The 13401-nt window shown below is 40.9% G+C and overlaps 1 protein-coding gene across 1 annotated transcript in view; it reads left to right on the top strand.

Annotated features, from left to right (window-relative positions):
- Positions 1 to 13401, top strand: part of GPC3 (glypican 3) — a 490374-nt gene that overhangs the window by 362828 nt on the left and 114145 nt on the right. Inside the window, exon 6 of the mRNA XM_003420845.3 lies at positions 10014 to 10134. Within this exon, the coding sequence (XP_003420893.2) occupies positions 10014 to 10134 (121 nt within the window). The remainder of the gene's footprint in view (positions 1 to 10013; positions 10135 to 13401) is intronic.

Below are 13401 nucleotides of genomic sequence, written 5' to 3'. Positions count from 1 at the left end.
CTGTGTTCTAGTTTGTTTTTAAAGCTGTCTATGCTCTTTAAATTATCCCATTTTTCCACAGTGTTTATTGCTGCCTGAGGACTTTCCAAGGAAACAAGTTGATAAATCACTCAGTTTGGGTTGGGGGCACATGCAGTACTGCAGTTTTTCCATAAGATGGCGCTATGAGAATGTGAGATCTGTAACTTATCTGTAGAAGTCTAACAGGGCTGCAAATTAAACTTTTGTGAAAGCAAGTGTTTGGGGGAAGGGAAGGATCAGTCCTTTTAAGACTTGTTCTCGAACACGTCACCATTTAGTGCCAAGGGGAAGAAAGAAAGTGAATTTTTTAGCAGCTTCCCTGGCCTAAATCAGTTCCAGCAGTTTTGGGGGGAAAAAAATCAGCAATGTGCATTTGAGGGACCTCTTAAAGAAAAGAATTTCTTGTAACTGTGGGAGTCATGGTACCAGCAATGTGTGTTGTTAGAAAAGTCCCTCCCTGGGTCTCAGTTTCTTCATCTATACAGTGAGTGCAGTGAGTGGATTAGACTAGGTGATCTCTGAAGGGCGTTTCCATTTCGAATGCTCTGCAGTTGAATTCGCTGATTTCTTTCCACTACACCATTGCAGCCCCAGCCAGCACCGACATGGGAAGAAAAGAGCGCCCATTTTCCGCTTGTTTGACTCTATTTCTCTTCTACAAGTGCTCTCTTTGCTTCAACTGTCCCAAGACAAGCATGCCCAGATGTCCTGTTTTAATTAGGTTCCTTTTCTCTTTATGGCTTTTGCACGGGTCCCCTCCCGTTTGCACATCCCCCCCATGCCCTGCCCCCCAACCCCTGCCCAGTCTGCCTGAACTGAAGCATGTGCCCCTTTTCACTTCACAGACAGGTTTTTTTAGCATTATAGCAGTCATTTTTATGCTAAACAGACACCAAACTGGGTGCAGAAATGGGAAGACTCCCCCTGTAATGCGTAAAGGTGAAACTTCTCACGCCAGGCATAACATTCCACTGAAGAGAACATTCTATTTTGGAGGAGGAACTTTTATCCATTTATTTTCCCTCCTTCAACTGGCTAGTCTTCGTTGCCAGAACCACGTGAAAGCTTCTGGAAAGAAGCCATATTCAGGAAGCAGGGTAGTTAGTTTAATTACAGATGAGTGTCACCAAGTAGATGACCACCGTGACCGACAGTGTCCCCATCCCTGACGCACTCTGCAAATGAGGAGAATTGTGGCTGTGATGGGTCATCCTCATTCCAGGCCTGTCGGGAACCATGTAAACCAGTGGTACCGAGGGAGCCTGTGGAAACGAGAAGCTGGGTTAATTAATTAACACAAAGCTACAGAGACACCCTTAACCGAATCCCTCTGGCCTTGAAGCTCACAGCGCACATGTTACATGAAATTCCCCAGGAGCACATCATATAGGTCACGTTGCTGTAGCCAAGGTGACAAAGGCATTGAGCGCGGAACTCCCCTGCATTCGTTTTCCTATTGCCCTGAAACCAAAACCAAACCCTTTGCCATTGTGTCAATGCCAACTCATAGTTGAGTGAGCCTATAGAGCAGAGTAGAACTGCCCTGTAGCGTTTCCAAGGCTGTACATTTTTATGGGAGCAGACTGCCACACCTTTCTTCGGTAGGGCGGCTGGTGAGTTCAAAGTGCTGACCTTTCAGCCAAGCACTTAACCACGGTGCCACCAGGGCTCCTCCCTACTGCCCTTAGAGATTTCAGATCACCTTTGCTGTACATGGAGTGGCGAAGTGGTACTGGTGATGAATTGTTTATTTCTCTAACTTCAACAGCTTATCTCCCAAGAAAGCAAGTATTTCACTGAACAGTGATACTGTCGGATGTGTTTGGGAAAAGAAACTTCATACACAGGGCTCGCCTCAAGGGCTTTTAAAGGGCAAGCCCAGGAATCTGCTGAGTGGGTAGAGAGAGTTGTTGCTGCAGGCACTGTTGGAAAGCTTATGTAGACCATTACAAGGAACTCTCTTACAGTGGAGCTGGTAGTGAGGACATGTCAAATATTTAGCCAGCCTCATTTATTTCTAAGGCAGCAGTGTTAGCATAGCGATTAAGAACTTGGGCAGCTGGAGAGAGCTCACACATATCAAACTCTAGCTCTGCTACTGACTAGCTGTGTGACCTTGGGCAAACAATTTAACTTCTCTGTATCTCAGTTTCCACGTCTGCAAAAAATAGGCTGATAATAATAGCAACCCCATGTGACTGAGTAGAATTGCCCCATAGGATTTTCTTGGACTGCCAAAAGAATGAACAAATCTGTCTTAGAAGAGGTACATAATCACGTGCATTCATACTCACATACGTAACCGATATTTGGAAACCGTGCTGGCGTAGTGGTTAAGAGTTACTGGCTGCTAACCGTAAAGGTTGGCAGTTCGAATCCACCAGGTGCTCCTTGGAAACTCTATGGGGCAGTTCTACTCTGTCCTATAGGGTCGCTATGAGTCGGAATCAACTTAATGGCAATGGGTTAGGTTTGGTTTTTGGTAATTGATAAACTGCCCTTTTGAAATAGGCTGTTTGGAGTTAACCTCTTTGAAAAATGGAAAACATAGGTTGTTATTAGGTGCTGTTGAGTCAATTTCCAACTCACAGTGACCCCATGTGACAGTGTAGAACTGTCCCACAGGGTTTTCTAGGCTATAATCTTTACAGAAACAGATCACCAGGTCTTTTTCCCTCAGAGGCTCTGGGTGGGTTTGAACGCCAACTTTTTAGTTAGCAGCTGAGCACTTAACTGTTGTGCCACCAGGGCTCCTTGGAAAACATATCGGCTATGTTTAACTGACCAAAGTAGAATTTGAGGCCTGAGGATAAACCACTTGAGGTTTGAAGGAACTCAAGAGTGACAAAGTGGATATTGGCCCAAAGATGTGTCTGTCCTGAGAAATCACCTATAAGCCAGGGCTCTGGTGCTGGCCAGCATTACTCTTACTAACAACAAGGACTTCCTAGTGGCCCTGAGATATGTACATCGGTTAGCCCTACTTTTCTTTTTATGCTTTGGTTTATTTTATCTTTTGCCCTTGAAAAATTTAGACGCTATATCAAATTCCACTCACTATAAATTATAAAGGTAAAAAATGCTAACGATAAAAAAAGTGAGGGGGGATGGGAGGATAGAGAGAGAGGGAAGCCGGCAAAACTGTCAAGAAAGGAGAGACTGAAAGGGCTGACTCAAGAGGGGGAGAGCAAGTGGGAGTAGGGAGTGAGATGTATGTAAACTTATATGTGACAGACTGATTGGATTTGTAAACGTTCACTTGAAGCTTAATAAAAGTTATTATAAAAAAAAAAAAAAAGTGAAAGATACGTTGTTGTTGTTGTTATTAGGTGCCATGGAGTCAATTCCTACTCATTGCAACCCCATGTGACAGAGTAGAACTGCCCTGTAAAGTTTTCTTGGCTGTAATCTTTACAGAAGCAGATCACCAGGTCTTTGTGCTGAAGAGCTGCTCAGTGGGTTTGAACTGCCAACCTTTCAGTTAGCAGTCAAGCACTTAATCATTTGCGCCACCAGGGCTCCTTGTAAAAGATACAGCCCCTTGCCATTGAGTCTATTCCAACTCATAGCAACCTAATAGAACAGACTAGAACTGCCCCATAGGGATTCCAGGAGTGGCTGGTGAATTTGATCTGCTGACCTTTTGGTTTAGCAGCCAAGCTCTTGAAATAATAGGATTTACAACACATTTTTTTTTGGGGGGGTGACACAATTCAATCCATAACAGGTGCCTAAAAAAACAAACAAACCAAACCAAACCCGTTGCTGTTGAGTTGATTCCAACTCATGGTGACCCTATGGGACAGAGTAGAACTGCCCTGTAGGGTTTCCAAGAAGCAGCTGGTGGATTTGAACTGCTGACCTTTTGGTGAGCAGCCGAACTCTTAGCCACTGTGCCATCAGGGCTCCTGTAAAAGATATAATAAATAAATAAATAAATAAAAGGTATACCAAAAACCAAACCGAAAATAGAGGGATATAAATAAAAAACATAAACCAAATAAAAGATATAGAGGGATATAAAAGAAGAAAGTAAAACTCTTCCAACTAAAAGAACCCATTGCTGTCAAGTCAATTGTGACTCGTGGTGACCCCATGTGTTACAGAGTAGACGTGCGCTCCATAGAGTTTTCTTTTCGTTCTTTCTTTTTTTTCTTAAAACAGCATGTATTTTATTTAGGTCACAATTCTATAGGTTGTCTATTTGGGTTGTGCTCAGCTGGGCAGTTCTTTAGTCAGGTGCAAGGTTGGCTAAGGGTTGGCTAGACTAAGATTCCACATCCTCCAGCAGGTTAGCTGAGGTTTGTTTTCTTGGCAGCTGGGCAGGGTCCCTAGAGAAAAATGGAAGCAAACCTAAGCCCTAAGCTGAAACTTCCACATTATCTCTTTCACCACGTTCCATTGGTCAAAACCCATTATAAGATTAGCCCACACTTGAGGGGTAGTCCATAGGGTTTTCAATGGCTGTAATCTTACAAAATTAGATTACCAGGCCTTTCTTCCATGATTAGAAGACGAAGGCATTAACTCTTTGCACCAACCAGGGGCCTACCAACATTCCCCCTGCCATTCCCACTCACCAGAAGTAACTGCTGCTACCATTCTCTTATGTACCCATCTCAAAATTTTCTGTGCGTATTTGAAAAGATAGAAAAGGATATGAGAGAAACGCATATGGGGACTCATTTTTACAAGTGGACTCATACTGTACATTCCATTCTTCTACTTCTGTCTGCTACACTGTGTCTTGGACATGATTCCATATCAATGATATAGATCTCACTTTGTTCTTTTTAATGTCTGCATTGTGGTCCATCATAACAGTCATCACTTTCAAAATTCGGCTCTATATCTTGATGCAAATGGTTAACACACTCTGCTGCTAACTGAAGGGTTAGAAATTCAAGTCTACCCAGAGGTGCCTCAGAAGAAAGGCCTAGTGATCTACTTCTGAAAATTCAGCCATCGAAAACCCTATCAAGCATGGTTCGACTGTGACAAACATGGGGTTGCCATGAGTAGGAATTGACCTGATGGCAGCTTTAAGGTGAAAATGGAGAGGTGAGAAACAGAAAAAAGATACTGGGGGTTGAAGTAGAGGTATTGAGACACCTAAAGAGAGAGTGCAAGAAACACAGGAAGTTTTAAAATAATGCCACTAAATTTTATCAACTAGAGTCATAAACTGGACTAGTACTTTTGGTTTCTGCTTTGCAGAGTAAATGAAATAAACGCAAGTTTTTGGTCTAAGCCATGGGCTAGCTCTTCCCCCAAACTTTTGTAACCAGAAACCATGCTTAATTTACTAGAGTTCTTTGAGGATTTAAATAGCATATGTATAGAGCGGAACAGTGGATCTATTTTGACTTTCAAAAAGCTTTGGCAAGCTTTTAAACCAAAAGCTGTTTTTAAAAAATTGAGTCACCATGGAATTGGGGAGCAGTGTTTAGTCCTGGCTCCTTATCCATGGCTTGGAGATAAGAAACAAAGAATCAAGCTAAGGGGGCACCTTTTTGAATGGCAGAAAATAGTCAAGTGGGGCTGCAGGGATCAACTGTGGAACTAACTTGATTTCATATTTATAAATGACTTGGAAGAGGGAGTACAGGGTGAAATCGCTAAGTGGGCAAGATGCCTTTAAGCTCTTCCAGTGAGGATAATCAGCTTCAGGAAGACGTTTGTTTTGTAGGAGCTGGCATAAAAAGTGGCCGGCAAGCTTTGATATGAGCAAGTCCAAGGAAATGTCTCTATGGACTAATTCCTGAAGTTCATGTCAGAAGATTTAAAATGAGCCTTACCTCTTGAACTGTCGATAGGATCTCTGTTTCTGGCATCGGTGGGAGTAGAGGAAGAGAAGACAGAGTCAGTGGTATGTATCATCTGAAAGTGCATGATGGTTAGACAACATTATATGAATGTGAAACACAAGGCTAGCAAGCGAGTAGATTCCCTCCACGGAAGAATATTTCTTTACGTTTCTTTTAAACAGCCCCAATCCAATTAATATTTGATGGTTGTGATCTATGTATTCACTAATTAATTTTTTTCTTATTTATTTTTATTGTTGTGAATATATATACAACACAACATTTGCCAATTTGACATTTTTCACGTGTACAATTTAGTGACACCTGTTACATGTATTATGTTATGTAACCATTATGGATAACCCACTGCTGTCGAGTCGATTCCGACTCATAGCGACCCTACAGGACAGAGTAGAACTGCCCCATAGAGTTTCCAAGGAGCGCCTGGTGGATTCAAACTGCCAACCTTTTGGTTAGCAGCCATAGCACTTAACCACTACGCCACCAGGGTTTCCAACCATTATGGATATCTGTTGCCAAATATCCCATCTCCATAAACAGGAGCTTACTGCTTTCTAACTCTCCCTTTCCTCCTCCCTCCCACCTGTCCCTGGTAGACACAAATAAACTTTGGTCTCTAAACATTTGCCTGTTACTGTTATTTCATACAAGTTGTCGTTGTTGTTAGGTGTCATCAAGTTGATTTCAACTCATAGTAACCTGATGTACACCAGAACAAAACACTGTCTGGTCCTGTGCCATCCTCACAATCATTGTTATGTTTGAGCCCATAATTGCAGCCACTGTGTCAATCCATCTTGCTGAGGGTCTTCATTTCTTTCACTGACCCTCCAGCTGACAAAGCATGATGTTCTCTACGGACCGGTCCCTCCTGATAGCATGTTCTGTTCAAACTACATGAGACTAAGTCTCACCATCCTTGCTTCTAAGGAGCATTCTGGCTGTACTTCTTCAAGACACATTTGTTGGTTCTTCTGGCAGTCCATGGTATATTCAATATTCTTTGTCAACACCATAATTCAAAGGCATCAATTCTTTTTAAATCTTCATTATTTGTTGTCCAGATTTCGCATGCATATGAAGGGATTGAAAATACCAAGGTTGGGTCAGGTGCACCTTACCCTTCAAGGTGACATCTTTGCTTTTTAGCACTTTAAAGAGGTCCTTTGCAGCAGATTTGGCTAATGCAAATTCCTTGACTGCTGCTTCCATGGGCGTTGATTGTGGATCCAAGTAAAATGAAATCCTTGGCAACATCAGTCTTTTCTTCGTTTATCATGGTGTTGTTTATTGGTCCAGTTGCAAGGATTTTTGTTTTCTTTATGTTGAAATGTAATCCGTACTGAGGCTGTGGTCTTTGATCTTCATCAGTAGGTGCTTAATGATCTCTTTGCTTTTAGCAAGCAAGGTTGTGTCATTCGCATATCACAGGGTGTTAATGAGTCCTCCTGCAATCCCATTGCCACATTCTTCTTCATATACTCCAGCTTCTTGGATTATTTGCTCAACATACAGATTGGATCAGTATGATGAAAGGACACAACCCTGACACACACCTTTTTCTGATTTTGAACCATTCAGTATCCTCTTATTCTATTCAAATGACTGCCTCTTGGTCTATGTATAGGTTCCACATGAACACAATTAAGTGTTCTGGAATTCTTTGCAATGTTATCCATAATTTGTTTTGATCCACACAACTGAATGCCTTTGCATAGTCAGTAGCACACAAGTAAACATCTTTCTGGTATTCTGTACTTTCAGCCAAAATCCATCTGTCATCAGCAATGATATCCCTTGTTCTACCTTCTGAATCTGTCATGAATTTCTGGCAGCTCTCTGTCGATGTACTGCTGCAAACACCTATAGAATCCTTCATTATCGCAACTCAAGACTTGAATTTTTTCCTCAGTTCTTTCAGCTTGAGAAATGCTGAGTGTGTTCTTCCCTTTTGGTTTTCTAACTCCAGGTCTTTGCACATTTTACTTTGTCTCCTCAAGTTGTCCTTTGACATCTTCTGTTCAGCTCTTTTACTTCATCGTTTCTTCCATTTGCTTTCACTACTCTGTGTTCAAGAGCAAGTTTCAAAGTCTCTTCTGGCATCCATTTTGGTCTTTTCTTTCTTTCCTGTCTTTTAATGACTTCCTGCTTTCTTCATGTATAACGTCCTTGATGTCATTCCACAACTCTTCTGGTCTTTGGTCATTAGTGTTCAGTTTGTCAAACCTATTCTTGAGATGGTCTCTAAATTCAGGTGGGATATACTCAAGGCTGTACTTTGGCTCTTGTGGACTTTTAAAAATTTTCTTCAGCTTCAACTTGAACTTGCACATGAGCAGTTGATGATCTATTCCACAGTCAGCCCTTGGCCTCATTCTGGTTGGTGATATTGAGCTTTTCCATTGTCTCTTTCCACAGATGTAGTCAATTTGATTCCTGTGTTTTCTATCCATTGAGGTCCATGTGTATAGTCACTGGTTATGTTATGAAAAAAAAGGTGTTTACAATGAATAAGTCATTGGTCTTGCAGAAGTCTATCATGCTATCTCCAGCATCGTTTCTATCTCCAATAGCATATTTTCCAACTTCCCGAACCTTCTTCTTTGTTTCCAACTTTTGCATTCCCATCATCAGTAACTATCAATGCATCCTGATTGCATGTTTGATCCATTTCAGATTACAGAAGTTGGTAAAAATCTTCAATTTCTTCATCTTTGGCTTTAGTGGTTGGTGAGTAAATTTGAATAATAGTCCTAGTAACTGGTCTTCCTTGTAGGCATATGGATATTATCCTCTCACTGACAGCGTTGTACTTCAGGATAGATCTTGAAATGTTCTTTTTGACAATGAATGCAATGCCATATTTCTTCAATTTGTCATTCCTGGCATAGTAGATCATATGATTGTCTGATTCAAAATGGCCATACCACTCCATTTCTTGGAGGGACAGGGATGATAGGGGAACTTTTACTTTAAGTTTTATTTCTGTATTGTTTGAATTGTTTACAGTAAGCATTATTATTTTTGTAATTTAAAAATATGAATAAAAGAAATACAAACTCACCGTTAACCCTGACTAGCTTATTATAATTGAAAACAAACAAACAAAAAACAACAAAAATTGTATAAAGAGAGGGCAAAAGACCTATGAATCTTCTGTTTCTTTAAGAAGCATTCCATTATCAGGATCAGGAGAGACCCCTCCGCCCCCCAAAAAAAAGCTAAAAAAACTTTCCTCTTTGGTAGTAGTGTTCTGATATTTCTACATGATGAAAGAGAAAGAAATAAATTACATTTGTTTCTTCTTTTAGTTTTTTGTTTGCTCGTTTTGCTTTGCAAGATGGGGAATAACTCTAACGTAGCAGTTTGGAACCATGGGTGCCACAAAGAAACCACCTCTGTGGTAAAGTCGTAAAGTTCTGTCCCAGTCAAAGTTGGCAAAACCCCATAGTGAAAGGCAGAATTGCCCAAGATTGTAAATATTTCTCCTTCCCATGATGGTGAGGTTATCCATAGATACTTGAAACTTCAATTCTGAAGTAAGGCCTGTGGCTTATCCTGGGGGAGAACATTACAACGTTTCCTTGAGCTGGTGTTCTCTCTTCTCATGGAGAATACAGAGGGAAGCTGACAGGCATAATTTATGTGGCAAATGGCTTGGGAAAGCCTTCTGAAAAAAAACCCCAGCTCCACAGTGTACAGGAAGTGGTGGGAGGAAGAGAATGAGGAGGCAAAGAACATATAAGAGCCTTTCTCCTCCCAATGTATAGAAAGTACACTGAGGTTAAGGTTATTTGTGTGTGCTTCACTGGCCAAGATCCTGACCCTCCCCTAGCATAGCTCTTATCACTCTGCATTGTCATTGGCTTTTCTGCTTCTAGACGCCCCACTGGATAGAGCACAAGGGGGAGAGACCTTGCCTATCTTGTTCCTTGTTGTATCACTAACACCTAGAAAAAAAAATGTTTAATATTTGTTGACTATTGAATGAATGGTCTCCACTGCAAATAGAACCCACCTGGAATGGTCTGCTTTTCCCCTGTGGGGTTATCACATGTTTCAAAAGGCTTGTCATCAGCTGGATCATCGGTGCCAAGTACAGTCACCTTTCACTTTGCTTGGGACTCTCTTGTGACAGAATTTTGTTTACCTTCACCTTTCCAGATACAGCCAAAAGGCAGCAAGGAATGGAATGAAAAATCAGTTCAACCTCCATGAGCTGAAAATGAAGGGCCCTGAGCCGGTGGTCAGTCAAATTATCGACAAACTGAAGCACATTAACCAGGTATGTGATATAGCCAAGAAAAATGGAAATGGCTAAAAGTGAGGATGGAAGGTTCCCACTGTTGAGACTGTAGTCTTGGGGCTTTTGCAGAGGCAACTATTGTTCATTTTCTTCAAAGATTCCCTATGCTAAAAGGGACTTCTAACCCTCCTCTTTCATTCCACTTTTAAATTATAAGGACAATATTGCAGTATTAAAGAATAGACGGAAAATAAAGGGAAAAAGAATTCTCACAGTCCCACTTCTCTCTACCTACTGTTTTCATTTTTACATGTTCTCTTCTAGTATTTGTCCAGAAAAACACACTCAGACTTTTTACATAATTGGAAGTGTACAAGTAAGTCCTAATCCTTAAAGTTAAGACTGTATTGGAAATACTTCTCCATGTTTCTACAACTCTTCCTATTAATCCTTTTTCATGGCTGCGTAATATTCCATCAAGTATTCATCATCCTTCATTTAATCAGCCTGCTTCTGCTAGACATTCAAGTGACTTCAGATTTTTACCATCATAATTAAAGCAACATCTTATCAGACAGTACTTTCTGCTGATCTTAAATCATTTTTTAAATTTTTTGGTAAGATACTGGGGTTATTGGGTCAAAGGACATGCACATTTTAATGTATGCTTCCAAATTGCCTGCTAATGGAGATGTTTTGATTTTCACTGCCACCAGCAAGATAGGAGAGGACCTGCTTCACTGCACCCTTGCCAGCTTCTGACTCACTGCCATGCACAGAGACACCCACAAAGTCTCTTGACCTGTAGATATACTTTCTCTTCTCATAAAGCATTTAGTAACTAAGACACAAATAGAAGTTAGTAGTAGCATCTGCTTGCGGTTGTTTTGTGGCAACAATAAATGCCTCCAAAAATACCACCATATGCCAGAGTGACAGTATTCTTGCCTCATGATCCATGGATGGGAGGGCCTTAGCACCACTGACTTCTGTTTGTAGGTTAGGAAGAACTTAGTGACACTGAAATCCTTATGTAAGGACAGAGATTTCTATATTAAGATACTGCCACAATTTCATTTCTTAATATGAAGTTCAGCAGTGACATTTTTGTGTTTTTTAGAAAATATTTGGAAGGGCTTTCTAATAGCAGCATATTTCACTGCAAGTTGCGTTATGAACATATTTACAACTTGCTTGGGTGTAGTTCCTCCATGCCTATTAAAGTGCTCTGCACTCAGTCAGCACTTAATAAATAGTTGATACTGCTGCTGAGCACATGGTAACGACAGTATCTGCATAAAGACCATTCCTTCTGAGAACACATCACCTCACAAAGTTCTAGAAAGTCTTGCTAGATACATTATGGTGATTTGAAAAAGCATCTCTGAAGGCTTCAGAGCGCAAACAGTGTAAACCACTTACTGCAAACATAGGGCATGGTTTGCCTCACCTGGGGACAATGGCAGTATTCGACTGCATGTCTCCAAAGTATTTCAAATCAGACACGTCTGGGTGGCTCCATTCAACTGGTTAGACCCCCGCACTGGTGAAGCCAAAATCTCAGGGGCCATCACTGTACCCCTAATCCTAATGAAGAGTAGTGTCAACAGTTCTCTTTGGTCAACAAACCTTGAGGAGTGTTTTACTCTGTACTCAGAAGCTCTAGTGGTGTAGTGGTTAAGAGCTATGGCTGCCAACCAAAAGGTCAGCAGTTTGAATCCACCAGGAGCTCCTTGGAAACCCCTGTGGGGCAGATCTCCTCTGTCCTGTAGGCTCGCTACAAGTCAGAATCAACTCGACGGCACTGGGTTTGGTTTTTGTTTTACTGTGTCCTCAGCCAGTTGTTAAGGACTATGGGGATTTAAAAAAAAAAGTCTAATCTGCTTTTTTCAGAGCCTCCTTGGGTGGGAAGAGGTAGTGCAAGCTTAGAAAGTAGTTCAATAAAAATACAAGCCCAAAGAATGATGCTGCCCATCAGCTCTGTGGTGGCTTACTTATGCCTCTGGTGCGACAGGCTAGTGCAAGAAGGATTCCAGGGAGGGGCAAGTGTCAAGATCTGCTATCAACAATGAGTTTGAGTAGGTGAAGACAAGCAAGGGTGTGGCAGTCATAAGAAGGGTCAGACAAAGATCTATGAATGGACACCATCCTGGAAAAAGAGCTCCAAAAAAAGGGACATGGGCTTCTATGTGATCCATCAGTCACTAGAAATATTTATAACAAGTCCTTTTAGCAAAGACTTTGGGTGTTTGGTATTAATACTGTGGCAGACTATAGTGGTATAGTGGAAAGAATAACGGCTTTGGATCCAGATGGATCGGAATTCAATTCTGGATCTTACTAGGTATATAACCTTGTGCAGATCATCTAACCTCTTTGAGCTTTAGTTCTCTCATCTATAGTGTATAGAGATATTAAAACCTCCCTTGTAAGGTTTTTGTAAGGATTAGAAATTTATTTTATGTGTGTGTGTGTGTAGAGAGAGTGAGCCCTGGTGGCACAATGGTTATGAGCTATGGCTGCTAACCGAAAGGTCGGCAGTTCAAATCCATCAGCCACTCCTTGGAAACCCAATGGAGTCAGTTTTACTGTGTACTATAGGGTCACTATGAGTTGGAATTGACTCGATGGCAATGAGTTTTTTATATATATATATATACACACACACATATATATAAAATTATGTATTATATATAATTGTATGTGTGTGGCAGGCATTTAATAAACGTCTGTTATAATGATTATATTCAGAATTTTCTCTATAGGCAGGACTTGTGTTTGAAAGGGAGCAGTATTCTAGCACTTTATGCTGGTTAAATTCTGCTCCCCAAGTTTTATATGCGTGCAAACCCCTTTGATGCACCGTTCCTTTTTTCCCCCTATTGTTTCCTTCTTTTCCTTTCCTTTAACTTCCAGTGACAAAAACTAAAACCAGATCATAGATAGGTATATAGAGTCAGAGTCAGAAAGATCACCATTGCAATTCCTTTCTCCTACCTTTGGTCCTCAAATGGGTGTATGTGAACATTTTCTATTCTCTTACAAATACCATTGAGGAAACAACTAATTCTCATTGATAGACCAGTTTGACCTGTTTAACTTGAGTTGTTAAAATTGACTGGACTCCAGACATCCACATTGCTTCTCTTTTCTCATCTGTGTTGCTTTAAATGGCTAAAACACATTTTTTTTCAGACCGGAAAGAAAATTCCTATTTTGATCATAATTCAATCTGAAAGTGAATGGGGAAGTCATAAAGAATAATGTTATGATGATGATAATGGTAATGTGTTATATTTGTATAGT

Source organism: Loxodonta africana, chromosome X (genome assembly GCF_030014295.1).
Source record: "Loxodonta africana isolate mLoxAfr1 chromosome X, mLoxAfr1.hap2, whole genome shotgun sequence".
NCBI lineage: Eukaryota > Metazoa > Chordata > Mammalia > Proboscidea > Elephantidae > Loxodonta > Loxodonta africana.
Note: the sequence above shows the minus strand (reverse complement) of the source record. Positions and strands in the feature narration are given on the sequence as shown.